The sequence below is a fragment of the Lynx canadensis genome, chromosome E1 (genome assembly GCF_007474595.2).
Source record: "Lynx canadensis isolate LIC74 chromosome E1, mLynCan4.pri.v2, whole genome shotgun sequence".
Classification (NCBI taxonomy): domain Eukaryota; kingdom Metazoa; phylum Chordata; class Mammalia; order Carnivora; family Felidae; genus Lynx; species Lynx canadensis.
In genome coordinates this window covers 12,184,728-12,211,577 of record NC_044316.2, presented here as the reverse complement: position 1 = coordinate 12,211,577, position 26,850 = coordinate 12,184,728, and the positions used below count along the sequence as shown (strand labels likewise).

Genomic DNA, 26,850 nt, shown 5'->3' with positions numbered 1-26,850 from the left:
AGTTTGGAGGCACGTGCCACAAAGTGACCCAGCGGAAGTGCCCGTGAGGACGGTGCAGACCGACAATGAGATGGTGGCCGGCGCGCATGGCCCTCGGCCCGGCACCGCTCCGGCGCTTCTCCCCCAGCGCTCAGAGAGGAACTCAGTCTTCCCGGCGGCTCCTCTGGCCTGGGACTGGCCCGGTCTCCCTTCTGCAGCTGCAGACTATGGCAAGGACACTCGCACGAGGTCACGCGGGGGAGAGGGGGGGTGGGTAAGGAGTGGAGCTGCGATCTGAAGCCTGGCCTGCTCAGAGCACATTCTGATCAATTCCCTCCCACACTCTGTATTGAGTATCTGCCCAGCGACACTAAATGTGTTATTTTTATAATCACGAGAAAACATGAGGGAAAAGTCTCTCTAGGGAGAGAGACTAGGAAGTACTCACATGCTGATCGGAAAGGAATGCTGATTTTGCCCTGGATGCTGCTGATCACAACAATATGGCCTTGTCGCCTTTTGATCATGGAGGGCAGGAGTGCTGAAGAAAGAGAGCAGAGGCTTTAGGGCAGGACTTCTCTTCTGGTCACCACAGCTAACACTGACAGGAGGCGAGCTTGCTTATTGTATGTAGTCAGAGCCAGGGAGGTGAACAGGGAAGGCTTCTCAGTGGGGTGCACCACGCTTCCTTGGGACTCTCAGGTCCCCTGTGCCCAGCAGACTGCCAACAGGAGGGAGGAGGCCAGTGGAGGACTGGGAAGGAAGCAAGGAGGGAGGCAGGCAGAAGCCTAATCACTAGGAACAGTCAGTCAGCTCAGTCACCTTTTCTAGGCAGAGCCTCTACCCTTGAGTGATGCCCATGGCTGGACATAAAAATATCCCCACTTTGTATGGGTTTCCAAACACCATGAAGAGGAAATGGCGGGGGGGGGGGGACAATGCTGTATAAATAAAGGTGTCACTGGGGAGAACATCTTGATTTAAGGCTATAAAGCAGATAAAGAAAATGCAAGTGAAAGCCTGGAGAAAACAAACACCCAAGCTCTAATGACAACACCCATTCCAGGGTAAAATAGATGGAGACGGGCAACATTTAGCTAAAAAGGAACCAAGTAAAGTAAAAAGAACGTCAACATAGCACTGCTCCTTTTTCTTTTACTTCAGGACTGTTACCTTTCGTTAGAGCAACTGGGCCAAAGTAGTTTGTCTCCATGACTTTCTTATCCACGTCTGGGGTAGTGTCCACAATGGCGCCTCGGTAGCTGATGCCAGCATTATTGATGAGCACATCCACGTAGCCGAAGCACTGCAGGATCTCAGCTGTTGCTGCAACTATGGCCCCAGGGTCCGCAAGGTCAAAGGCCACCGTGTAAGGCTTGTGTGTCTGCACCTGGTCAAATATGACAGAAACCGAATGCATCTTCAGAGTGACAGGCACGTGAACCACATGTCCCTGCTTTTCAGAGGGTGGGGAGTAGCCCGCTGGGCATGACATGCTCAGGCTCTAGCACCTGTCTTCCAAAGAAATGTGGCCTGAAGGATCTTGCCTATGGTGCTCACACCTAACCTGGGCAACCTGTCCCCTGAACTGAAAATGACTTCTAGACCCAGCCTCCCCTTGCTGCCCTGTGCCAGCATGGTGCTCTATGGTACCATTACATCTCAACAGAGGCTCTATTCTTCTCAGGTTAAGTCACTTTCATTCATTTGTTCATGAAACATTTTTGTTGTTGCTGTTAATATATCTTCTATGTGCCGGGCACTGGGGACAGGGCAAAAAGCAAGACAAACATGGTTCCTGTCTTCTAGAAGCAAACTGTCTAGTGAGGAAGACAGACAGATTCTCTAATTGTAAAGAACTGGATGCCAGAGAAATGAAAAACTGAGCCGTCTAACTTACAGGACTTCCCAATGGAAGTGAGTTTAACAAGAGGCAGAAGGAGTGGGGGTATGAAATGAGAGAAGATGGCACAGTAGGAAGTTCTAGGAGTCTGTCTTTCCCCCTGGACGCTGTACTAGCAGAAACTCTCTGATATGACAATTTTGGAACTCTGTAGTCTATCTGATGCTTGCAGCTTCCGGGGCAGTGTTTGGCTAGCAAGTTATGGATAATCTGGGTCAATTCTAGCCATCAGCTTGGTGGTAGCTTTCCATTCCCCACCCCCATCCCTGTGGCAGGCCGCTGTAGGAAAGGCTACCCACATCTCTGGTGCAGCTTGAGGATGCCAAGGTAGGCAATGAGGACCTTGTCTCCAAAAATCAGGATTGTGTTCTGACGGATTGCTGCTCTGATCACTGAGGCGCAGTATGGATGCAAGTTGCATTATTTTAACCACTACTAGCTAAAATAGTTTCCAATAGATTTAAAGGAGTTACACTTATTATTCTGATATTCAAAAATATAAATAAGTCCCCAGAAAACACACCTGAGGAAGCCTAGACAATGGACTTCCTAGACACAGATTTTAAAGCAAATGTCTTAAAAGATCCTCAAAGTGCTAAAGGAAGACATGGAAAAAGTCAGAAAATTGATGTATAAACAAAATGAGAATATCATTAAAGAAACAGAAATTATAAAAAAAATTCTGGAGCTCAAAAGTATAATGACAAAAATGGAAAATACCCTAGAAGTTCAAAAGCAGATTTGAACACAGAGAAGAGAGAATCAGTGAAACTGAAGAGAGGACATCTGAAATCACTAACTCTGAGAATAAGAAAAAAAGAATAAGGAGAAGTAAACAGGACCTAAGGGATCTGTGGGATGCCATCAAGTGGACCAATAAACACACTGTGTAAATCTGAGAAGGAGAAAAGAGAGAGAAAGGGGAAGATAGAATATTTGAAGAATAATTGCTGAGGGGCCTGGCAGAATGGCTCCCTCAAAGAAGGGTGGCGAGAAGGGCCGTTCTCTCATCAATGAGGTAGGGACCAGAGAACACATCATCAATATTCACAAGCACATGCATAGAGTGGGTTTCAAAAAGCCCCTTGGACACTCAAAGAGATCCAGAAATTTGCCATGAAGGAGATGGGAACTCCAGATGTGCACACTGACACCAGGCTCAACAAAGCTATCTGGGCCAAGGGAATAAGAAATGTTCCATACATGAGTAACCATGTGCGGTTGGTTGTTCAGAAAACATAATGAGGATGCAAATTCACCAAACAAGCTCTATATGTTGGTCACCTATGTATCTGTCACCACCTCCAATAATCCACAGACCATTAATGTAGATGAGAACTAATTGCTGATTGTCAAATAAAGGTATAAAACCGGGGAAAAAAAGAATTGCTGAAAACTTTCTGAACTTCATGAAAGACATGAATCTACACATCAGAGAAGCTCAACATTGAGTTAGATAAATTCAGAGGCCCACTTGAAACATTATAATCAAACTGTCAAAAGACAAAAACAGAATCCTGAAAACAGCAAGAGAGAACTACTTCTCACATAAAAGCAATTCTCAATACAATAATCAGCTGATTTCTAATCAGAAACGTTGGAGGCCAGAAGACAGTGGATTGATATATTAAAAGGGCTGAAAGAAAAAAACTGTCAACCAAGAATTCTGTATCTGGCACAACTATCCTTCAAAAAATGAGGGAGAAATTAAGATTCCCAGATGAACAAAAGCTGAGGGAGTTAGTTACCACTAGACCTGCTCTGCAAGAAATGCTAAAGGGAGTCCTTCAGGTTTGAAATAAAAGAAAGCTGAACAGTATAATCCAAAACTATATGAAGAAATAAAGATCTCCAGGAGAGTAAATGCAGGGGCAATTATGAAAGCTAGTATTATTGTAATTTTGGTTTGTAACTCCACTTTTTACTTTCTACATAATTTAAAACACAAATGTGTTTAAAAACTATTATTAATCTGGTAATGAGCAAGTAACATGCAAAGATGTAATCTATGACATGAGTAACGAAAATGGGTTTGGACAGAGCCGTACCACAGTAGAATTTTTGTATGCTATTAATCCCCTTAGAAACCACAAACAAGGGGTGCCTAGGTGGCTTGGTCGGTTAAGCGTCTGACTTCAGCTCAGGTCATGATTTCACGGTTCGTGGGTTTGAGTCCCACATCGGGCTCTGTGCTGACAGCTTGGAGCCTGGAGCCTGCTTCAGATTCTGTGTCTCCCTCTCTCCGCCCCTCCCGTGCTCGTACTCTGTCTCTCTCTCTCAAAAATAAATAAACATTAAAAAAAAATTTTTAAAACAGAAACCACAAACAAAACAGCTGTAAAATATACACATAAGGAAATACAAAGGAAATCAAAAACACTTCACTACAAAAAAATCAACTAAACACAAAAGACAGAAATGCAGGAAATGAAGGACAAAAAAGCTGTAAAGTATACAGAAAACAAAAAGCAACCTGGCAGAAGTTCCTCCTTAATACTAATTAGTTTAAATATAAATACTTTTAAATCTCTAATCAGAAGACAGATAAAATCTGGAATTTCTTTAAAAAATCCAACTGTACGCTGTCTTTAAGAGACTCATTTTAAATCTAAAGATACAATTATCTTGGAAGTGAAAGGATGAAAGAAGGATATTCCATGTAAATAATCACCGAAAGAGAGCTGGAGTGGCTGTACTAATATCAGACAAAACAGATTTTAAATCATAAAAGGTTACAAGAGACAAAAAAGGATATTGGATGTAGGCATACCTGATATTGCAGGTTTGCTTTCAGACCACTGACAGCAACTACCTCAATAAAACAAGTCAAATGAGTTTTTTGGTTTCCCAGTGGATATAAAAGTTATGTTTACACTATACTGTAGTCTATCAGTGTGCAATAGCATTATGTCTAAAAACAATGTACATATCTTAATTTTAAAATATTGCTAAAAGTGCCAACCATCATCTGAATTTTCAGTGCGTTGTAATCACTGATCACCATAACAAATTAATAATAATGAAAACGTTTGAAATATTGTGAGAATTACCAAAATGTGACACAGAGCTGTGAAGTGGCCAAATGCTGTTGGAAAAATGGCTCTGATAGACTAGATTGACACAGGGTTGTCATAAACCTTCAATTTGTAAAATACACCATATTGGCGAAGCACAATAAAATAAGGTAAGCCTGTAAGAATAAAAAGATAGTCATTACAGCAGACAGATATAACAGTTATAAATATCTATGTACCTAATAACTGACACTCAAAATATATGAAGCAAAAATCAACAGAACTGAAGGGAGAAACAAACAGTTCTACAATATTTTGATATTTCAAAACTCCACTTTCAATAATGGATAGAACAACCAATCAGAAGATCAATTACAAAATAGAGGACTTGAACAACATTATAGACCAATTGTACCTAACAGATGTATACAGAACATCCCACCCAACAACAGCCTAATACATATTCTTCTCAAGCACACATGGAACATCCTCCAGGAGAGACCATATATTAGGCCACAAAACAAATGTCAACAGATTTAAAAAGATAGATATCATTTAAAGTGTCTTATTCAACCACAGTTTAATGAAGCTAGAGATCAGTAACAGAAGGTAAACTAGAAAATAAGCAGAAATTAACACACTTTAAAACCACTGACTCATAAAAAATAACAAGGAAAATTAGAAAGTATTTAGACACAAATGAAAATGAAAACACCACATAGCCAATCTTATGGGTTGCAGAGAAAGCAAGGCTAAGAGGGAAATTTATACCTGTAGTTGGCTACATAAAAAAAAAAAAAAAAAAAAAAAAAGATTTCAAATCAGTAACATAAATTTACACCTTAGCGAACTAGAACAGAGCAAACTAAACCCAAAGCTAGCAGAGGAGGGAAATAATACAGATTAGAGAAGAGATAAAAAAAAAAAATTCAGAGTAAAAATAAAGAAAATCATGAATGCAAAAGTTGGTTCTTTGAAAAGATCGACAAAACTGAAAAGCCATTAGCTAGACAAAGAAAGATAGGATGGAAATAAATTAGAAATGAAAGCCTGGGTGGCTCAGTTGGTTAAGCATCCAGTTTTGGCTCAGGTCATGGTTCGAGTCCTGCGTCAGGCTCTGTGTTGACAGCTCAGAGCCTCGAGCCCACTTCGGATTCTGTGTCTCCCTCTCTCTCTGACCCTCCCCCATTCATGCTCTGTCTCTCTCTGCTTCAAAAAAAAAAAAACATTAAAAAAAATTAGAAATGGAAGTGGGTCCCTACCTAGATAAAAGAGATTATACTATGAATGACTGTATACCAACAAATGAGATAACCTAGAATAAATGAAAAAATTCCTTTAAACACACAAATTACCTGACTCAAGAAGAAATAGAAAATCTTAGCAGACATATAACAAACAGGTAGAGAGATTAAAACAATAACTTAAAACCTCCCCACAAAGAAATGTCATGCACCAGATGGCTTCACTGGTGAGTTTCACCAAACTTTAAAGAACTAACACCAACACTTCTCATACTCTTCCAAAAAACTGAAGAGGAAGGAGAGAATACTTCTTAATTCATTCTGTGGGGCCAGCATTACTCTGATACCAAGTTCAGATAAAGACATCACAAGAGAATTACAGACCAACATCCTTTATGAATATAGATGTTAAAATCCTCAACAAAATACTAGCAAACCAATTTTAACAGCATTTTAAAAAGATTATTCACCACAAATAAGTGGGTTTTATCCTAGGAATGCAAGGGTGGTTCAACGTAATAAAATCAATCAATATATCACATTAATAGAACAAAGGAAAAAAACCCATAGGATTGTCTCAATTGATGCAAAAAAGAGACCTGACAAAATCTAACACCCTTTAATGATAAAAACTCAGAAAACCAGGAATGGGGGCGGAATTCCTCAATGTGGTAGAAGATGTTTAAGAAAAACCTATAGCTAATATATGTTCAATGGTGTAAGATGGAAAGTGTTCCCCCCTATGATCAAAAACAAGACAAGGATGCTTGCTCTCACTGCAGCTATTCAACACAGTACTAGAGTTCTAATCAGAGCAATTACACAAGAAATAAAACGCACCAAAACTGGAAAGGAAGAAGACAACTATTCATAGATGAATGTGATTCCATATTTAGAAAACCCCAAGGAATCCAGAGAAAGCTATTACAGCTAATATAAGTCAGTTCAGCATAGTTGCAGGGTACCAGGTCAACACACACAGATCAGCTATGTTTCTCCACACTAGCAATGAATAATCTGAAAAGGAAATTAGGAAAGAAAATCCATTTATAATCGCACCTAAAAGAATTAAATATTTAGGAATAAATCTAACTAAATAGGTCAAAGATTTGTATGCTAAATAAACATTACGAAGCACGGCTGCTAGAAATTAAAGGAGACCTAAATACATGGAAAGACATCTCACATTCGTGGACCGGAAGACTTAACATTGTCGTCGATACTACCCAAAGTGATGTACAGATTCAATGCAATCCCTATCAAAATAGTAGCATTTTTTTTGGAGGAAATAGAAAAAAATCCTAAAATCCATGTGGAATCTCAAAGGTCCTTGAGTAACCAAGACAACACTGAAAAAAAAAAAGAACAAAGCTGGAAGACTCACACTTCCTGGTTTCAAAACTTACTGCAAAGCTACAGCCATCAAACAGTGTGGTACTGGCATAAAGACGGATATACAGACCAATAAATAGAGAGCCCAAAAATAAACCTTGCATTCATGGTCATGTGATTTTTGACAGGTGTGGCAAGACATTTCAAGCAGGAAAGAACAATGTTTTCAATAACTGGTGCTGGGAAAACTGGATATGAACATGCAAAAGAATGAAGTTGGAACCTTACCTGACACCATACACAAAAATTAAATCAAGTGGATTAAAGACCTAGATGTTGGTGTCAAACTATAGAACCGCTTAGAATAAAATATCAGGGAAAATCTTCGTAACATTAGATTTGGCAACAACCTCATGGATATGACACCAAAAACACAGGTGACAAAAAAAATAAATTGAGCTCTGTCTAAAATTAAAAGCTTTTCTAGGGCACCTGGGTCGCTCAGTCGGATAAGCATCTGACTCTTGATTTTGGCTCAGGTCATGATCTCACCACCATGAGACTGTGCCCGGCATTGGGCTCTGGGCTGACATTGTGGAGCCTGCTTGTGATTCTCTCTCTCCTCTCTCTGCCCTTTGCCCCCCTTTCTCCCTCTCTCTTATGCACTCAACAATCCCTCTCAAAATATATAAACAAACTTTAAAAATAATTATATTAAGTTAAAAACTTTTCTTCATCAAAGGATACTGTTAAGAAAGTGAAAAGAAAATCTACCGAATGAGAAAAAAATCTTTGCAAGTCACAGATCTAATAAAGGATTCATATCCAGAATATACAGAAAACTAAACTCAACAACAAAAACAATCTGATTAAAAATGATGGGAGAAGGACTTGAAAAACGCTTCTCCAAAGAAGACATACAAATGGTCAGTAAGCACATGAAGAGGTCCTCAACATCATATGAAATTACGGAAATGCAATTCAAAACCACAATGAGATGCCCCTTTATATCTCCTAGGATGAGTATACTTTAAGAAAATAGTAAAAAAATGGAAAGTAACAAGTGTTGGCAAAGATGTAGAAAAAGCAAACCCTCGTACACTGCTGGTAGGAATGTAAAATGGTATAGTTGCTGTGGAAAACAGTTGACAATTCTTCAAAAGCTTGTATATAAAACTACCTATGACCCGGCCATTCCACTCTTAGGTACAGAGTCAAAAAAAGTGAAAGCAGGGACCCAAACAGATATGTGCACAGGTCCCTTCACAGTAGCATTATTCATGACAGCTAAAAGGTGAAACAACCCTAGTGCACATGAACAAATTAACGGAGAAATAAAATGTGGTATAAATGTACAAAATGTGGTATATACGTACACTGGAATATCACTCCGACATGGAGTACTGGAATGAAAATGGAATGAAATGTTGATACATACTACAACATGGGTGAACCCTGAAGACATAAGGCTTAGTGAAACAGCCAGACACAGAAGGACAAATACTGTATTTTCCACTTATACAAGGCATCTAGAAGAGGCAAATTCATTGAAAGGAAGTAGAATAGAGGTTTCCAGGCACTGGGGAGAGGGGAGGAAGAGTGAATTATTGTTTAATAGTTATAGAATTTTTGTTGGAGATGATAAAAAGGTTTTAAGTATAGAAAGTGGTGATAGTTACACATACTCTGAATGTGTTTAATTCCACTGAGTTGTATACCTATAAATGGTTAAAATAATTAGTATGACGTGAATATTTTATTTAAATGTACATCTTTCTATGCATGTAAATACTATGTTATGTACATTTTCCACAATTAAAACTTTAGAAGTCATGGCCAACCTTCCCCCGGCCCCCCACCATAAAGAGATGACTAGGTATTAGCCAGGTAAAGGCGGAGGGGAAGCGTTCACGGAGGGAACCGCCTAAATGAGCAGTGCTAGTAAGTGGCAGAGAGGGGATCTGAACCGTCTGACAGTTCTCCCTCCGCAGGCCGTGGGGACCCATTGCCTACCCTGGCACCGAGTAACCACGTGGGTGCCCTGCACAGGCAGCAGCCCAAGTGGCCGCTATCTCCTCAGATGCCTGCAGACAATGCGCTGCACCTCGTGCCCACGGCAAACACACCCCTGGGCTCACCTTGGTGGCCAGAGAGGCAGCAAGTTCTTTGGTGAGCTCTTCCAGGGCCTCCCGGTTCCGGCCACAGAGCACCAGCCTGGCACCTGCAGTGTAGAAGACTTTGGCGCATTCTAAGGGAAGAAGAAAGAACCTTGTCAGCTGAGGAGATTCCATGCCTTTCTTCCCCGGTGCAGGTCAGTCCAAACTTACCCGATGTTTCAGAATATGAATTTGTTTCTTCACATGCTCTACACATGTGTATTCGCCCCTGCTGTGGACCAGGCATGAAGCCAGGAGTTAAGGCCCCAATAATAAATGAGCTCTGTTGTTGTCCTGAGAGATCTCAGGGTCAGTGGTACAACAGACATCCACAAGCCAAGAGGAAGGCCAAGACTGGTGGACAGATTTGTTAGGTACCATGCTCAGAACTTTCCATAATGATCTTTACCTCTGAACAACCCTGTGAGCATTATCCTCATTTTCACAGCTGAGGAAGCTCCAAGAGGTCAAGTGATACACTCAACGACCAGGCAGCACCAGCTACTGCGAGACCGTGGTTTGCCGAGGCCTGCATTCTGGCACAATCTAAGCTGTTTCCCAAATCATTTCAATGTAACAGGTACAGATCTACGGGGGGTAGATGGTTCCTACAAGCACAGGGGGCACAGGACTCTGTTGAGAAGGGATGGGGGGCCCTACCCCAGTCCTGAGGCCTTGAGGGGCTGTTTCTCTGGAAAGCGCTTAAGGCTAAAGGAGCAGAGTTTGCAAAGCACCTGAGGGGCCATGGACAGACACATCTGGGACACAGAATGTCAGCCTTGCTAGGCTGGGAAATGACAAACAAGTCAGAAGAGCTGAACGTGCCGGGTGCCTACAACAGCAAAGGATCAGTAAGGGAGGCTGTGTCTAAGAGGCTGCCTCCGGCTGGGTGAGAAGAGGACTTGTGGCGATCAGGCTCTGCTGAACCCACTACAACATTCCAGGCAACAAGTGATGAGGACATCAACTGAGACCAAGGTACCTCTATTAGCATTCTTTTGGTGGCAAGAAAAGAGACCCAACACACACTGGGGCAAAGCACAAAGACTGACCAGGAGGATGCTGGGATTGCTCAAGAATGAAGAAAAAAGAGCAGAGTGGCCAAGGCTGGGGAGGGGCAGGAGTGGTGGCTGCCCAGGGCCTCCGGCAGCAGGAACCAGGTGCTGGCAGGGCTTTTCTCCATCTCCTGGGCCTGGCTTCCCCTCATCAACACAGCTCCCCTGACTCTGGGAGAGGGGCCTCTGACTGAGGCAGGCTCTGTGGCCAGCTGCGGTGGGGTGGCATCTCTAAGACTAGCCCAGCAAGGGTCACAGGTAAGTCCCCTGAGGCCCAGGGGGAAGTGTAGGGAGGGGAGACCTCCAGAACCAGGACTAGACTGTGGGGGATATTGAGAGATCAAGTCTGTCAATTCCCGGTTGGGATAGGAGGAGGTTGTCAGTCCAGACAGGGTGTACCGGTCTGATAGTCCTTCACCCACAAAAGTGTCAAAAGCTAGAAGGGCTCAAAACAGGAAGGGAAAAGAAACTCCAGCATCCTTCAGGAAAACAGAGAGAAAGTTCTTTTGACATCTAGATTGTCTTGTTGTGCAAAGCCCTCTCTTTTCACTCTACAGCTCCTCCTTTAGCTACTCTTAGAGCTTTCACTTACCATCCTCAGACCAGCACCTCCTAGTATGTCTCCAGGTGGACTTTTCTGGAAGGAAGTGCTAAGTGGACTAAACCAAGGGATTTTCAGGTGCGCTATATCACCTTCTTTGAAGATCTGGTTGGTCTGTTCACTGGCTCATCCTGACAAAGGGCACAAACCCAGACAGAGCTGCAGCCCTCACTCTGCTTGTCCCCACATGGTCTGGTCAGGATCACAGCTCCTGCCGAGCCTGCCTTGCTGTGCTTTCTCAGCAGAGCAGCAAACGCCTCATAGGGGTGGGGGTGGCGGCTGCCCTCAAAGCCAGACAGCAGCATTCCTGAGGCTAGATCTGCTCGTCTGGTTTACAAAATCATTCCAAAAGATGAGGAATCTCTGGCATGGCCAGCCTCCTCACCCCATTTCATCCCGACGTGACTGACACAATGGACGTGTCGTAAGGTGCCACCACAGGGTGCAGACACGCAGAACCAAAGGTGGGGAGAGGCACACTAGCATATAAACAGCTTCTGGAAAATGGTCACGTACATGCTGCTTAAGCTTTGCTTCCCAGCAAAGCCAAAAAAAGGAGGAAATTAAAGTCGGTGTAGGGAGTGACAGAAATGAAAACAACAGATTGCAAGGATTCCATTTTCATTTCTTGAACAAGCTGACACAGGGAGGCAGGAGGGTCAAGGGAAAAAGGAAAACAGTCCCAAAGCACCATTTATCTAGCTAGGGCTGCCAGATGATTCCCCAGTGCTGCAGGCACTCTGGGCCTCCTACATCAAGATAGTTATTCACAACCTCAGGGCTGACGCTGGCTAAAGTGGGTATGCAGAACATTCTGTTCCTTTAGTCAATGGTCTCACTGTTTTACAAGGATAAGCTCATGGAGCTTAAATATACAAAATAGGGGAGAAATACAGAAAGCTATCTGAAGACTATCACAATTCAGACTTTCAGAGCAGCTGACACGGCAGGCAGGCAGAGCAGAGCCACCAAGGGCAACCCGTGGCCGTCCTCCTCCGAAAGCTAAGGTGCAGCAGCACCTCCTTGGGCGTCACCAACAGTGGCGCCTGTACTTGCAACGGCTGGGTGAGAATCTGTTCCCGTTCTGACTGGCTGGAGTGGGGAGAGATCCATGGACTCTTGTCCCTAACATGTTACATAGGACACAATATAAGCAGGGTGATTTGGAATTTGGGAAAAGGCTGACCTAATATAGGAGATACACACACACACACACACACACACACACACACACACACACACACGTATTGTTTTTCTTTCAATTATATTTTCTATTCCCTTCCCAGTCTTGGTTTCCAGAAGAGGAACCGCAGAATGATAAAGAGGACAGTGTCCTTCTCCAACATTCCCATATCAGAGTACCTGCAAGTTACCTTTCCATCCCAGCCAACTCTCAAATACTGTTCAAGGACTTAAAAAAAAAAAAAATGCTTCTCTCTGAGATCAAGAGAAGTGGCTGCTGACTACCCTATATATAGTAGCTGAGTAAGGTCAGAGAACCGACTGTGGCAAAGGGCCTGGAGGCAGCTGTCCCCACGCAGGTCTAGATATCTAATGACAGGTCCAGAGTTCACCCCCAGAGATCTCATCTAAAACATCATAGCAGCATGCGGATGAACCTACCTACAGCTTTCCCAGGCTCCCCCTGGCTGCCCGCAAGCCACTTACCCAGCAGACGAGACCCCGTCTGCTCCTTTATGTTCCTGCAACCGCCAAGTGCTTCCCACCCCCGCACAACCATGCTGCTCCCTACTCTGGGCCCATCTGCAACACCCTCCCTGTTGGCCCGTGCTTTCCTTTCCCTGGCCATCCCCCCCACAGGTGATACAAGACGGAGTCCTGGAGTCAGACATGGGGTTTGAATCTAGAAGTCCTAGGGCAAGTCTCTGAATCTTAGCTGCAAGGATTCAGGGAGATAAAGCACAACCCAGCACATTCGTCTGCCGGGCCTCAACGGGAGCATCCGTTACTGAAATGTCAATATGCTGAGGTAAGTCCTTGCCCCTCTCCATCAGACTGTGAACTACCTGAGACCAGGCACCCTGTCTTTTATTTGTCCCAGCACTTTGCCCAGAGCCTTATAATCAGAGATGGTGCTATGGTACCAACCGACAGATGCAGCAGGGATGGGGTTACCACGACTCTGGGTGCCTCTCGGCCTTCTTCCATGGAACTGAGCCCCCATGCAGATGATATACTGGTGTAGTGTGCTCCGTGTGCAGGTGCTGAGAAGGAGGAAGCTCCATAGGACGTGTCTGCATTTGTCCTTGGTACTATGCCAAAGTCAATGCACATGTGTGCAAGGGAAATGGCGGCAGCTCTACAGACTCATCTGTACGAGGCAGGGGGCGGTGACTGACTCTGGGCCTGTGTCCCGGCACAAAGTTCCTGGGGCCGAGAGGCTCACCGCGTTCACCAAAGTAGATGGAACTAACCTGGAGAACCCAGGTGAGGCACAGCTGAGGTATCATTTATTCTGTTTCCAGTCCCGCCGAGGCCATGCTCAGCTAGAGGCACAGCCCCAGTGACAGGAAGGTGAGGAGAAGGGGACACCAAGGCCATGAACTAGGGATGCTGGCTAAATCCAGGAAAAGGCACATTTCGTTTGGCCCTCACAGAGATAAAAATGTTTTTTTAATGAGTTGTCATATTTGAAAATAGGGAGCCTTCACATAAAAAATCCCTATTTCCACAGCCAGCAGCTGCCCACTTAGACGAGACACGTAGTGTCCGGTTCGCCACAGTCTTCCTCGTGGATTCTACCCCCCAACACTGATGCTGAAAGTCAGGGACCATTTCTCATCGCACTTAAGCTCTTGCGTCTTCCAAGTGGACCAGAGACAGTGACATACTCTTGTTCCCCAGTCACCTAGCCTGTGTCACTTATTTGCACCTATGCAGCCGAGCTGCTCCTCGAGTCTGGGCCAAGTTCCCTGCCCCTCCTGACAGCACTGGCCCCAGGACCCACCTCGCCCCAGGCCTGAGGTAGCGCCTGTAATGACCACCACAGCGTTCCGGAGGTAGGCCTTCATTCGCATCCGCTGCAGCAGCTTGAAGAGGCTGAAGATTCCCACACAGCCAAAGAGCAGGGGCAGGATGGCCGTAGAGGTGATAAAATCCATGACCCTCACCTTCAGCAGACTCTTCCTGAAAGAACCCAAATCCAATGAATTTGTGACAAAATAGGAAAACTCAAGGGACCTGCCAGCCCTCCTCCCCCTAGACTGATACAGAGCCCAGATTTCTCTTGCGCGGACTTTAGTTCTGAACGCAACAAATGTCTTTCTAGGCCCCGTGCTCTCTGCTGACTGCTCAGCATCATGGAACTTGCTTTCTCACTCTGGCTGACATGAGCAAACAGCAAAGCCACAGACCTCGCGATGCCCCTCAGGCGCACAGCAACCCCAGAACAAGCTGAGGGAGCCATTCGGCACAGCACCCAGTTACTTATGAGTCTTCCAGGAGGCTCTGGCCCGTCAACGCTCACCTGAATCCCCTTCAGAAGCCTATTTAGGGGAACTTAGGTTTGCCCGTTATCATTTTCAACCCCTATTTGTGAAACTAGAAAACATTTTTTAAAAAGGAAAGAGAAGGGGCGCCTGGGTGGCTCAGTCGGTTAAGCATCCGACTTCAGCTCAGGTCATGATCTCATGGTTCGTGGCTTCAGGCCCCACATCAGGCTCTGTGCTGACAGCTCAGAGCCTGGAGCCTGCTTCAGGTTCTGTGTCTCCCTCTCTCTGCCCCTCCCCTGCTCCCACTCTGTCTCTCTCTCTCTCTCAAAAATAAACAAATGTTAAAAAAAAAAAAAAAAAAGGAAAGAGGAAACTATACCAATCCATATACTCCTCCCTAACCAGATGGATGTTTCTGGATGGGGTGTCCTCTGGATGGTCTCTGCGATGGCCCACAAACATCCTCCTGGCCACAGGCCTCACAGACACCCAAAGGGAATTCAGTGCACAGGGGAGCTGCCCTTTGCCAGGCATAGGCACAGACTTAGGCTGTGAAGTGGGCTGTCCGGCCGTGCACCGTGCCAGGCTCCCGCTGAGCATTCGCTGGTGAGCCACCGCCAGCCAGATGAAATCAGGGGGCCACAGGAGTATTTGTACATCAGTGGCAGTCAGTTCTTAGGAAACACATCCATTCCTTACACAACCGCCCCAAATTTCCTTGCTCCCCCAACCTTCCTCAATTCCTTGTCACTCATCCATGCCCCTATGCCGAAAGCAAGCTAAGAGAGGAGGGAGACACAGGATTAAAGGAAGGTCAAGAATGAGCTAGTGAGGAGCAACACCATGTCTGTCACTTTGAAAGAGATGCCCTGTAAGGCGATTTGACACACGGGCTGAGTCTAGTACACAAAAGGCCCACCACCCACAGTCCACCTCCAGGACCGGGATATTATCAGCATAATAATCCTGTCCAGGAAGGAAGAGACTGGAAACCAAAAGCAGAGCTCCTGCAAACCAGTCTAAAGCTTTTAATTATTCATCAGATTGGGAGTAACTACATAAAAACCATCACTCACCTGCTGAATGCCCCATGTCCTCAACTCCATATATTAAAAAAAATACATTTCTGCTTCCATTCCCAAAACAACATCACCTCCGTGGACACCATGAAGCCAGGAACCCACTGAACCCCAACACCGATCCACTTATAGGCTGAGTTGGCTTTGATCCTGAACCTTAGGATCAGGGTGAGTTGTCCTGACGTAAGTTAAACCGCTCGACGGCAAAAGAGTTCTGCTCGGATTTGAACTGTCAACTCAACTAGTTTAGTATTTGGTTTATTTTTTTCATCTGCCTTTCCAAATATATCCAATTGCTTGGTCACCATAAAAAATTACCATTCTTAGCAAACACCTGTAAAAATGACTGTTTCCCATCAACCTCCACTTATTCTACTTCTGAAAAATCCCCAACTACTGTCTGCTAAGTGGTTACATTTCCCTCTCACCCTACACTGTGTCAGGCCTACACTTGGATGGACTGGCAATTAAAGTGGCTTCTAAAGTGCCCAGCTCTTTTCCAGGGTACTAATGGCACCATCCCCTGCCCACGGCTGGAAGCCGAGGCCAGGTATTGGAGCTTACAGGTCAGGCCGAGTCCCAGGGGGAAATGCTAGGACCCTAGGACCCTCTGTCTGGCACCTGGGAAGTACTCAGAAGCAGGTACTTAGAGCAGGTACCAGTGCCTCTGCAGTTTCATGGGTTTGTGAGTGCTGCCTGGGGATCTTCATGGGGCCCACCCCTGAAGACTGAGGCTGTAGGAGTGTTTCCCGAGGATGGGAGGGATGAATTCTCAGGGGGCAGGAATGATTGCCAATCTGTTAGCGTAGCTTTACCAGAAGACTATAGCAATTAGAAAACACAGGTAGACCCCAAGGTAATTATAGCTCAGAACTTTCATGTAATAAATTTTGGCGTAGAGAGTTTTCAACCCAGCAGGACGACCGTCTAGGAAGAGCTTGATCCCACTGTAATCCCAGATCCTTGTATCAGGCAGGTCCCCAGGTGGACCACCCTGCCTGGCCCAGAATTACCCAGGACCCGGCCACTGCCCAGGATGACCAGGGAGGTGAAGAAGGGACTCATGAAGGGAAAACAGGCCTCGGCCCGTGGGAGGGGGCCCAGAGCTCCATTAGGTCAGCTGGGTGGAAACAGGTCTGCATACTCCTCCACAGACCCTGGAGACCAGAGTCTTGTGAAGCCTGCCCGTTTCAGACTTTCAACCCGGGGCTGAACCAAAACTCCACTGAAGGCTATGGGGGCCTGTTGCCCCCCAAATTCAGAGGCTGCAGAGACCACATGGAAAACACTAATGTTGGCAAAGTGACGGCAGTGCAGGAGTTACAAGGATGAACCCTCGAGCAGCCTGTCTGGGTTCCCATTCTGGCTCAGCCACTTACTTACCAGCCTGGGTACGGGACCTCACCACTCTGGGCCTCAGTATCCTCATCTGCAAAATGAGGGCATGTGAGTGCCCACCTTGCAGGTTGTTGTTCTGAGGTCAGATGAATTAATACGTGGAAAAGCGTGCACAGTCTCTAGAAAAGGGGAAGTGCCCGGTAAATGTAGTTGCCGTCAGCATCATCATGACCCACAACCAACTAAAAGCTCCTGACCCAGGAACTGGTCTCACTGCAGTCAGGTTCCCAAGGTTGTCTGAAAGAGTCCCTGGTTTATGAAAACTGGTTTCTTCCAAATGAAGGAAACTCATTAAACATAGAGCTCACCAGAGTTTAATTCTTATATCTTCATAAACCCTTTGGTTTAATTACATTAACAACTAGGAAAAAAGACACCCCAACTCTGTCAGAAGTCAGGATCCCATATGCCAAGGTTTGTATTAGAAAATGTGGCTGCCAGAAGAGTTACCGAGGCCAACACAGCAAGGAGAGAGCAGACAAATTCCAACCGCCCCTGCCACCCTTTCCTCGAGCCTGGGGAGGAGCGGGATGAAAACCCATCTAGCGAGGTTCCCCCCAGAGGACAACGACGCTCCCAACAAACCGCGTTTTCATGCACCTATTTAAAACTCAAGCCAGCAATCTAGGTCACGAAGAAAAGAGAGAAAACTACACACCGTCTGGTACACTTCTGGGATTCCTTGAGCACCTGACACAACATCGCATGCCAGCCTTGGTCTCCTGGCCCTGGGGACCACTTTGCCTGAGGCAAATATGGCACCACGTTAATGGGATCCATCCTCGGCCCACGGGCCGGCTTTCTGTGGGGAGAGCGCACATCTGCATTCAGTCTGGCGAGTCATTAGAGTCAGAATGCAAAGTAAATTAGAAATCAGCACCAGTTGTGCCCAGCTCACTCAGGATGATGATGGTGGCAAAAGACATTCCAGAGCAAGCCATTTATTTGACAGCATCACATTCAGTTTCAGGGTAGGTATTCAGGTCACTTTCCTGACCAGGTGAAGGCGGTCATATTGACGATCCCAACTCTCCGGGAGTTTCTCAAGTTCGGAAAGACCTTCCCCCTCGCATTCCACTCTGCAGTGCACGTGGCCATACTGATGGGCCGCTGGGCCACCAGGCCTCTCCAGTCTCTGAGCATCAGCTGGGCCGGCTCCTCCCTGTCTCACCCTCAGCACTCAGGATGTTCAAGAGAGCAAGGCATGGAGGTAACTCAGCCCTACCGCCTTGCTGTGGTGTCCGGGGGCATTCTCCAAGCAAAGAGACAACTTCAAAGTGGAAGAAAGGAATTGTGTCCTGGCTGGCCACATTTCCAGATTAGGAAGTAAATCTCTTCTGTAAAACGGAGTCAAAGGGGGCCTGTGTACTTTGAAAATGACATTTAAGAAGGATTTTAATGTGTTTACAAGTTTTGCCTTTTATACCAAAATGCTCAACTGCTAGTTTCAGACAGAACTGGGAAGGCAGGACTGACGGCATAAAAGAGAGTGGGGAAAAAAAATCTAGCTCACAATTTCTAGCATTTGGAGATCAGCTCGTAGATAGAAGGGATAGCCCAGCATCGCTGTGAGCCAGAGCAGAAAGTAGGGCAAGTCACAAAAAGAGAGTGAGGTCAGAAAAGGAAAAAGGCAAGATAGCCTCCCTTGGATAGGAACCACAGATCACACATGGTCTAGATGTGCGAGTGCACTGCCTAATAGAAGCGTATGCACTCACAGTCATGTCTACTCTCTTAATTGACAGGGAAGTGACCTGAAGCATGACCTTCCAGTAATAAGCCACATCAACCGGCATGTAGAAGTTAGAGAGTTTAGGCATTCACGCACTAAGCTCGTCCACCTGTATTTTCACATACCACAGACTATGGAGCTCTAGACCTAAGTTAAAAGAGGGTAAAGGTAGAAAAGTTCCTCGTGGGTGAGTGTTACATGGGCCTGGGCAGCCAGAAAGTTCATGGGTTCTCACTGTGACTTTGAAATTCAGCTGTTCCCTTATTCTACTGAGACATTCCTTTTGGAACCTCAAACTAGAAACAAGACGATCTCCAAGAAATCGACTCTGCGCAGAAATGTCACTTTAGCGTTATTCCATTCCTCATCCTTTAGCCGCAATTCTACGTTGCATTTCACAGATGCAATCTGTTCCTAAGATTCCTTTCTTCTCTCGAGCAATTATAAAAAATAATTTGAACCATCAATAAAAACAAGTCGTGGGAATCTACTCAGAACCACACATAGAAATTAAACCATTAACAGCCACATCTGAAAATCAAAAGAGGGTATCCAAAAGCTCTCCACAGTTCAAGAATAAAAACGATTTCAGGTCTGAAAGAAGGATTAGTCATGGAATAATGTGCCATGTTATGCACAAGAAAATCAGGCTAAAGGGCAGAGAGGAGTTCCAACTGGAAGGCAGGACGCTGAAATCATGCGGCAAGGAGTGGCTTAGTATCACCAAAAGCAGTTAGGATCCCGTTCCCACAAACCTACACCCGCTCTTATATTTCATAACTGACGACCAGCTCTAAACAGCTGATCTACCAAAGGTGACATAAGCTATGGGTCATGCTTATGACCCATATCTGAAAATACGTATCTATTTTCAGAAAGTAAAAGCAGAGAAAGCTGCTCTTTTTTGGTCTAAGCATATGAGCAGCAGCAGCTAAGGCTGTCTTCAACTGGAAAGAAAAAACAATATCCTACCTCAAATGACAGCTACTTTGCCAGTGGCGGGTCCTGGTGCCAGCGTCTTCTTTGGTCTTTTGACCTGGGACAGAGTGACTAAGAGTATAGGCCAGAGGACAACTTCAGGTCAGCAAGCCCTCTCTAAAGCGCCGGAACGGGCCACTGACAAGTGACCTGGAGGGTGTACTTTGGGATGCCAGCCTTAGGGCCCCCAGTTTAAAGGAGTGCCGGCTGGCATTAGTCAAGATAAAAACCAAAAGGGAGGCCTGAGACTATTTCAGACCGGGCTCCTGAGCGCCCACTCCCGGGAAGAGCAACCACGCTGAAGCGAGCCCTGCTCCCCAGTGAGACGCTGAGCACACACGCTGCACAGCAGCCCCAGCCAGGGAGGGCGGGAAGAGAGGAGCCAAGCACAGCTCCAGACCCTGCAGGGCAGGCTACCTACACAAGGACAGGGCACGTTTATTAGAAACCGGAGTCTTAGTTCTGCTTTTTAAAAACAGCACTCATGATGCCTACCTAGGACCTTGCCACACACACACACACACAAAAAAAAAACAAAACAATTTCGGTGTCTAACATGCTTTATAAAATGAATCAGGTATTACTGGGAGATGCAGGAGTGATCTCACCCAGTTTCCTAGAAAACACACGAGAGGCCCTGACAGAAACCAGACAGCAAGTTCACTGTGAGGGTGAAGCAGAAAAGGCACCAAGTTGGCACTTGGGGAGCTGGGTTCGAGTCCACCACGTCGTGTACTTGCTGTGTGACATGGGCAAATTTACCATCTGCAAACGTGTACTGTAATTTCAAAATGGGGATGGTTATTCCAATGAGAAAACACATAGGGAGCATCCTGTACATGCTAATGTTCTGAACATACCTGGTGCTGACCCCTAAACTCACCGAAGAAAGGAAATTCCTGGAGAAGATCTGCGGAAGGAACTAGGCAATGGCAGGCAAGCAGGCGGCTTCGAGGGTTATTCGTGTTTAAGTACGTGTGGTAAAGAGACCAGATGGATTACTTTATGTTCATTCACACTTCATTTATCAAGCACCATCCTGTATCAGACTCAGCTAGGACTGGGGTGTAAGGCAATGAATGAGGTAGACATGGTTTCTGACCTCGTGGAGATCACAGCCTAGATGAGGAGGCTGACGACAAACAAAGAAATACAAAAATTAAGTGATTAGAACTGTGATAATGAAAGAAACAATCATTGTAAAACCACATAGTGGTGGCCTGTCTAAAGGACAAGCCTCACCTGAAGCTTTAATTCAAAGTCAAAACAATTCAAACCACTGTGCTGGCCACACAACACACAACCTGGCCCAGGGCAGCTGCTAGTTTGTGACTCCTGAGTTTTAGATTATTACCTTAAAAAACTACATACAACGATATGAATATGACAAACAAGGTGCCATGTAAACATAAAGTCAGGAATCCAGTGTGTTTAAAAGGAGCTGGTAGGGCTCAAACCAGAGTATCTAACAGGAACTGGGCCTGGGCATGAGCTTCAGAAATAATCAAACAACACAGTAACTCACAATATTTGTATTCAAACTTGAGCACAATTGCCCTCCCTATCTGCTACGGTATAGATTCATTCTACAAACATTTACTGAGCACCTACTGTGTGTCGATTTTTCCAGGGTCGGTGGTACAGTGAACAAACACAAAGTGAATCATTGTCCTCATGGAGATGACATATCAATGGGAGAGACAAACAGTAAAAAAAACAAATAGAATGTACACTAGAAGGATTCTAGGACAGGGCACCTGGGTGGCTCAGTCAGTTAAGCATCTGACTTCAGCTCAAGTCATGATCTCACGGTTCGTGAGTTCGAGCTTGGCACTGGGCTCTCCGCTCTCATCGCAGAGCCGCCTCTGCCCCTCCCCCCCTCTTAAAAATAAAATAGGGGCGCCTGGGTGGCGCAGTCGGTTAAGCGTCCGACTTCAGCCAGGTCACGATCTCGCGGTCCGTGAGTTCGAGCCCCGCGTCGGGCTCTGGGCTGACCGCTCAGAGCCTGGAGCCTGCTTCCTATTCTGTGTCTCCCTCTCTCTCTGCCCCTCCCCCGTTCATGCTCTGTCTCTCTCTGTCCCAAAACAAAATAAATAAACGTTGAAAAAAAAAATTTTTTTAAATAAAAATAAAATAAAACATTTTAAACAAAGAAGAAGAAGAACAAAAAGACGAAGAAGGATGCTAGGATAGTGGTGGAGTAAGAAGCACCAGGAATCTGTCTGCTAACCTCCTCAATAATCGCCCTGGCAGAATGTTTGGTATAACTGTGTATTTTAGAACTCTGGAATCTATTGAAGGCTTGCAAATTCTCTGAGAAGCCTTGTCTGGTAAGTTGTAGTTAATTTCAGTCAATTTCAGCTGTAAACACAGTAGCAGCTACACAGGCTCCACCTCAGGGACATGCAGCTGTGCACCACATCCTGGCCCAACACAGCCTGCTGGAATGAGGGTGGGCAAAAAAGACCCTCTGCTCCCAACATTATGGATTTGGGCCTGACTGCTGATTGCTGCTTTCTGATCACAGAGGTGGGCCACCATTGTGGTTGCACCTCCCTCCACTGGAGCAAGCATCTCCACCTCTGGATGAGGTGACGACCGGCTATTTAAAGAGCTGGCAGCATGTTATCCTCCCTTCACTTTCCTCTTTTTTTCCTTTTGGGAGCCATTAATTAAAGAGTTGGACATTCAAAAGCAACTGAATGTGTGGGTAAAATTAGAAAGTGACCACGCATGTCCAAGGAAAGTAGGCTTTTAGAAAACTAGGCTCTTAGAAAGCCAGGCTTGGAAAAGACCTGAGAAGACCTTAAGTTTATATATCATGCTGATCCCTGGCACAGACACATCCTACAAAAACAGGGAAGCTAATTAATTAATTAACAAAAAAGAGGAAACACTAGGGAAAAGAGAAAATCTGATTCCAGAGTTACCACGTTATTAGATTCAAATGTCCTGTTTTCAACAAAAAAGTCAAAAGGCACACAAAGAAATAGGAAACCATGGTCTATTCAAAGGGAAACAGACAACAGAAACTGTCCCTGCAAAAGACCTAAAGATAGGTTTACTTTATAAAGAAAGATATTAAAACAACTGTCTAAAGATGCTCAAAAAAAAAAAACAAAACTAAAAGATGTAGAGAAAGTAAAGAAAATAATGTATGAAAAGAATCGAAATATCAATAACGAGACAGAAAAAGAAAGCAAAATGAAACACTGGAATTGAAAAGAATAATAACTGAAATGAAAAATTCACTAGAGCAATTCAAAGGAAAATTCGAGCAGGCAGAAGAATCACCAAATTTGAAGACAGGACAATGGAAAGTATTGAATCTAAGAAACAGGAGAAAAAAAAGATTGAATAGAAGTGAACGGAGTTATAAGGGAATCACGAGACACATCAAGCCGACCAACACACACATTATAGAAGCTTCAAAAACAGAAAAGAGCAAGGGGCAGAGGGAATACTTGAAGAAATAGTGGCTGAAAACTTCCCCACTTTGCTGAAAGACACGAATAAAACACCCAAAAAACTCAAGGAGCTCCAGGTAACATGAACTCAAAGAGAACCATACCAAGACATATCGTAATCAAACTTCCTTAAAGGCAAAGAGAGACTTGTCAAATATAAGAGATCCTCAATAAGATGATCAACAGATTTCTCATCACAAACTTTGACAAATATAACGAAGTGGGCACTATACTCAAAGTGCTAAAAGAAAAAATTGTCAACCAAAATCTTGTATCTGGCAAAATCGTCTTTCAAAAGTGAGGGGACAATGAAGACATTCCCAGATAAACAAAAGCTGAGATAGTTTATCAGTAGATCTGCTCTGCAGAAATGTTCATGGAAGTCCTCTCCTACAAGGTGAAATGAAAAGACACTAAACAGTACTTCAAAGTCATATGGAGAAAGATTTCAGTAAAGTTATATACATGCAAAACTATAAAAACTGGAATTATTACAACGGTTTGTAACTCCACTTTCTATTTTCTACATGCTATAAAAGATTCATTTTTAAAAACAGTTTTGTTTAAAAGCTAATCTTATTGTAACTTTGTTCTGTAACTCTGAATCTTGTTTCCTATATAATTTAGGAGATTAACGCATTTTAAATTATTAGTTTAGTCTTTGGGACACACAATGTATAAAGACGTAATTTTGTGACACCAACAACCAAAAGGGATAAGGGCTATAAAGGAGAATTTTTGTCTGTTATTAAAGTTAAGCTGGTATAAAGTCGAATTACAGTGTTACAATATTAGCATATTAAACATAACCCCTATGGCAACCACTATAGAACTATAGTTATAGTATGTTACTATAGAACATACACAAGAGGAAATGAGAAGAGAATCAAAACGTTTCGCTACAAAAAAATCAACTACATGTAAAAGAAGACAGTAATACAGGAAATAAGGGGAGGAGAGCAGAAAACAAATAGCACAACTGCAGAAGTAAGTCCTTCCTTATGTAATTACCTTAAATGTGAATGGATTAAACTTTCCAAAGGACAGAATTTGGCAGAATAAATAAAAACACATGATTCAACTACATGCTGCCTACGAGAGACTCACTTAATACCCAAAGACACAAAGAGGTTGGAAGTGAAAAGATGGAAAAAGATACTCCATGCAAATAGAGAGAGAGAGAGAGAGAGAGAGAGAGGAGGGGTGGCTACACTAATATCAGACAAAACAGACTTTAAATATATGAAGTAAAAACAGACAAAATTGAAGGCAAAACAGACAGTCCTACAATAGTAGTTGGAAACTTTAATATCCCACTCATAATAATGGAAAGTACAACCAGACAAAAGATAAGTAAGAAAATAAAGGACTTAACACAATAACTAGGTCTAAAAGACATATAAAACACTAGCTAACAACAACAGTATGCACATTATTCTCAAGTACACATGGGACAATTTTCAGGATATACATATGTTAGGCACAAATTCTCCAAGTAGTCTTTTTTTTTTTAATGTTTTTATTTATTTTTGAGACAGAGACAGCATGAGCAGGGGAGGGGCAGAGAGAGAGGGAGACACAGAATCCAAATCAGGCTCCAGGCTCTGAGCTGTCAGCACAAAGCCCGACGTGGGGCTCGAACTCACGGACTGTGAGATCGTGACCTGAGCTGAACTCGGACACTTAACCGACTGAGCCACCCAGGTACCCCTCTCTAAGTAGTCTTAATATTTGAAAGATAGATATCATACAAAGTATCTTCTGTGAACCACAACAGGATAACATTGGAAATCAACAAGAAGAGATACGAGAAAATAGAGATAAATAAAAACAAAAATATAATATACCATGGGTGCCTGGGTGGCTCAGGTGGTTAAGTGTCTGACCCTTGATTTCACTCAGGTTATGATCTCATGGTTTGTGAGATTGAGTCCTACATCAGGCTCTGTGCTGATAGCATGGAGCCTGCTTAGGATTCTCTCTCTCCCTTTTCTTTCTGCCCCTCCCCTGCTCATGTGTGCTCTTTCTCTCTTTCTCTCTCTCTCTCTCTCTCTCTCTCTCTCTCTCTCTCTCAGTATAAATAAAGCTAAAAAATACACATATATATGTGTGTGTTTTTAAATATGTATTATATATTAAATATTATTATGCTAAATAAATATTATACACACACACACATACATACATACACACATACATCAAACTTACGATAACAAAAATGGTGCTAAGGGGGAAACTCATAGCTGTAAATACATACATTATAAAACAAGAAAGATCTCAATGACCTAACTACAATTTAAAAAAAAAAAAAAAAAACTAGAAAAAAGAACAAACTAAAGCCAAAGCTAGCAAAAGAAAGGAAATAATACAGATTGGAACAGAGATAAATGAAACAGAATAGAAAATAGAGAAATCAGTGAAACCAAAAGTTGGTGCTTTGAAAAGGTCAAGAAAATTGACAAACCTTTAGCTAGCTGGGCTAAAAAAAAAAAAGAGAGACGAAGAAAAGACTCAAATTACTAAGATCGGAAAAGAAAGTGAGGACATTACTACTGATTCTACAGAAATAAAAAAGGATTACAGGAGAGTACTATGAACTTGATACACCAATAAACTGTATAAACTAGATGAAATGGACATATTCCTAGAAACACAAAACTACCAAAACTCAACTACTAAGAAATAGAAAATCTGAATAGACCAGTAACTATTAAGGAGACTGAGTCAGTGATTAAAAAAAAAAAAAAGTCAACAAAGAAAAGTTGGCTTCACTCGTGACTTCTACCAAACATTTAAAGAAGAACTAATACAAGCCCTTGAACTTTTCCAAAAATATTGTAGAGAACACTTCCTAACTCATTCAATGAGATCAGCATTACACTGATACCAAGAAAAAAAACACCATAAAGAAAAAAATCTAAAACCAAAAGAAAAAAAAAAACTACAGACCAATATCCCTTTTGAAAATTGATGCAAAAATCCTCAACAAAATATTAATAAACAAAACTCAGCAGCATATTTTTATTTTTTTTTTATTTTTTTTTAATTTTTTTTTTCAACGTTTATTTATTTTTGTGACAGAGAGAGACAGAGCATGAACGGGGGAGGGGCAGAGAGAGAGGGAGACATAGAATCGGAAACAGGCTCCAGGCTCTGAGCCATCAGCCCAGAGCCTGACGCGGGGCTCGAACTCCCGGACCGCGAGATCGTGACCTGGCTGAAGTCGGGCGCTTAAGCGACTGCGCCACCCAGGCGCCCCAGCAGCATATTTTTAAAAATATACATCATGACCAACTGAGATGTCCCTGAAATGCAAGAATGGTTCAACATATGAAAATTGATCAATGTAAAATATGCCGCATCAACTGGAGGAATAAAACCACATAACCATCTTAATTGATGCAGAAAAAGCACTTGACAAAATTTAACGCACTTTCATGAGAAATACACTCAACAAAAT

General features: G+C 43.8%; 1 protein-coding gene and 1 pseudogene across 4 annotated transcripts in view; one reads left to right on the top strand and one right to left on the bottom strand.

Moving 5' to 3' along the window:
• The window catches only part of DHRS7B (dehydrogenase/reductase 7B), a 61,982-nt gene that overhangs the window by 6,894 nt on the left and 28,238 nt on the right, over positions 1–26,850 (bottom strand). Inside the window, exons 1-5 of one of the 4 annotated variants that reach the window (XM_032591076.1) lie at positions 20,807–21,081; positions 14,253–14,431; positions 9,611–9,720; positions 1,153–1,369; positions 428–520 (exon numbers count right to left, since the gene is read on the bottom strand). In XM_032591076.1, the coding sequence (XP_032446967.1) occupies positions 428–520; positions 1,153–1,369; positions 9,611–9,720; positions 14,253–14,406 (574 nt within the window). In that variant the 5' untranslated portion in view covers positions 14,407–14,431; positions 20,807–21,081. Of the gene's footprint in view, positions 1–427; positions 521–1,152; positions 1,370–9,610; positions 9,721–14,252; positions 14,432–17,198; positions 17,291–19,917; positions 20,181–20,806; positions 21,082–26,850 lie in introns of those variants that run through there. The other 3 variants (XM_030296429.1, XM_030296430.1, XM_030296427.2) reach the window with 3 other exon arrangements.
• Positions 1,368–3,553, top strand: LOC115501382 (annotated as a pseudogene).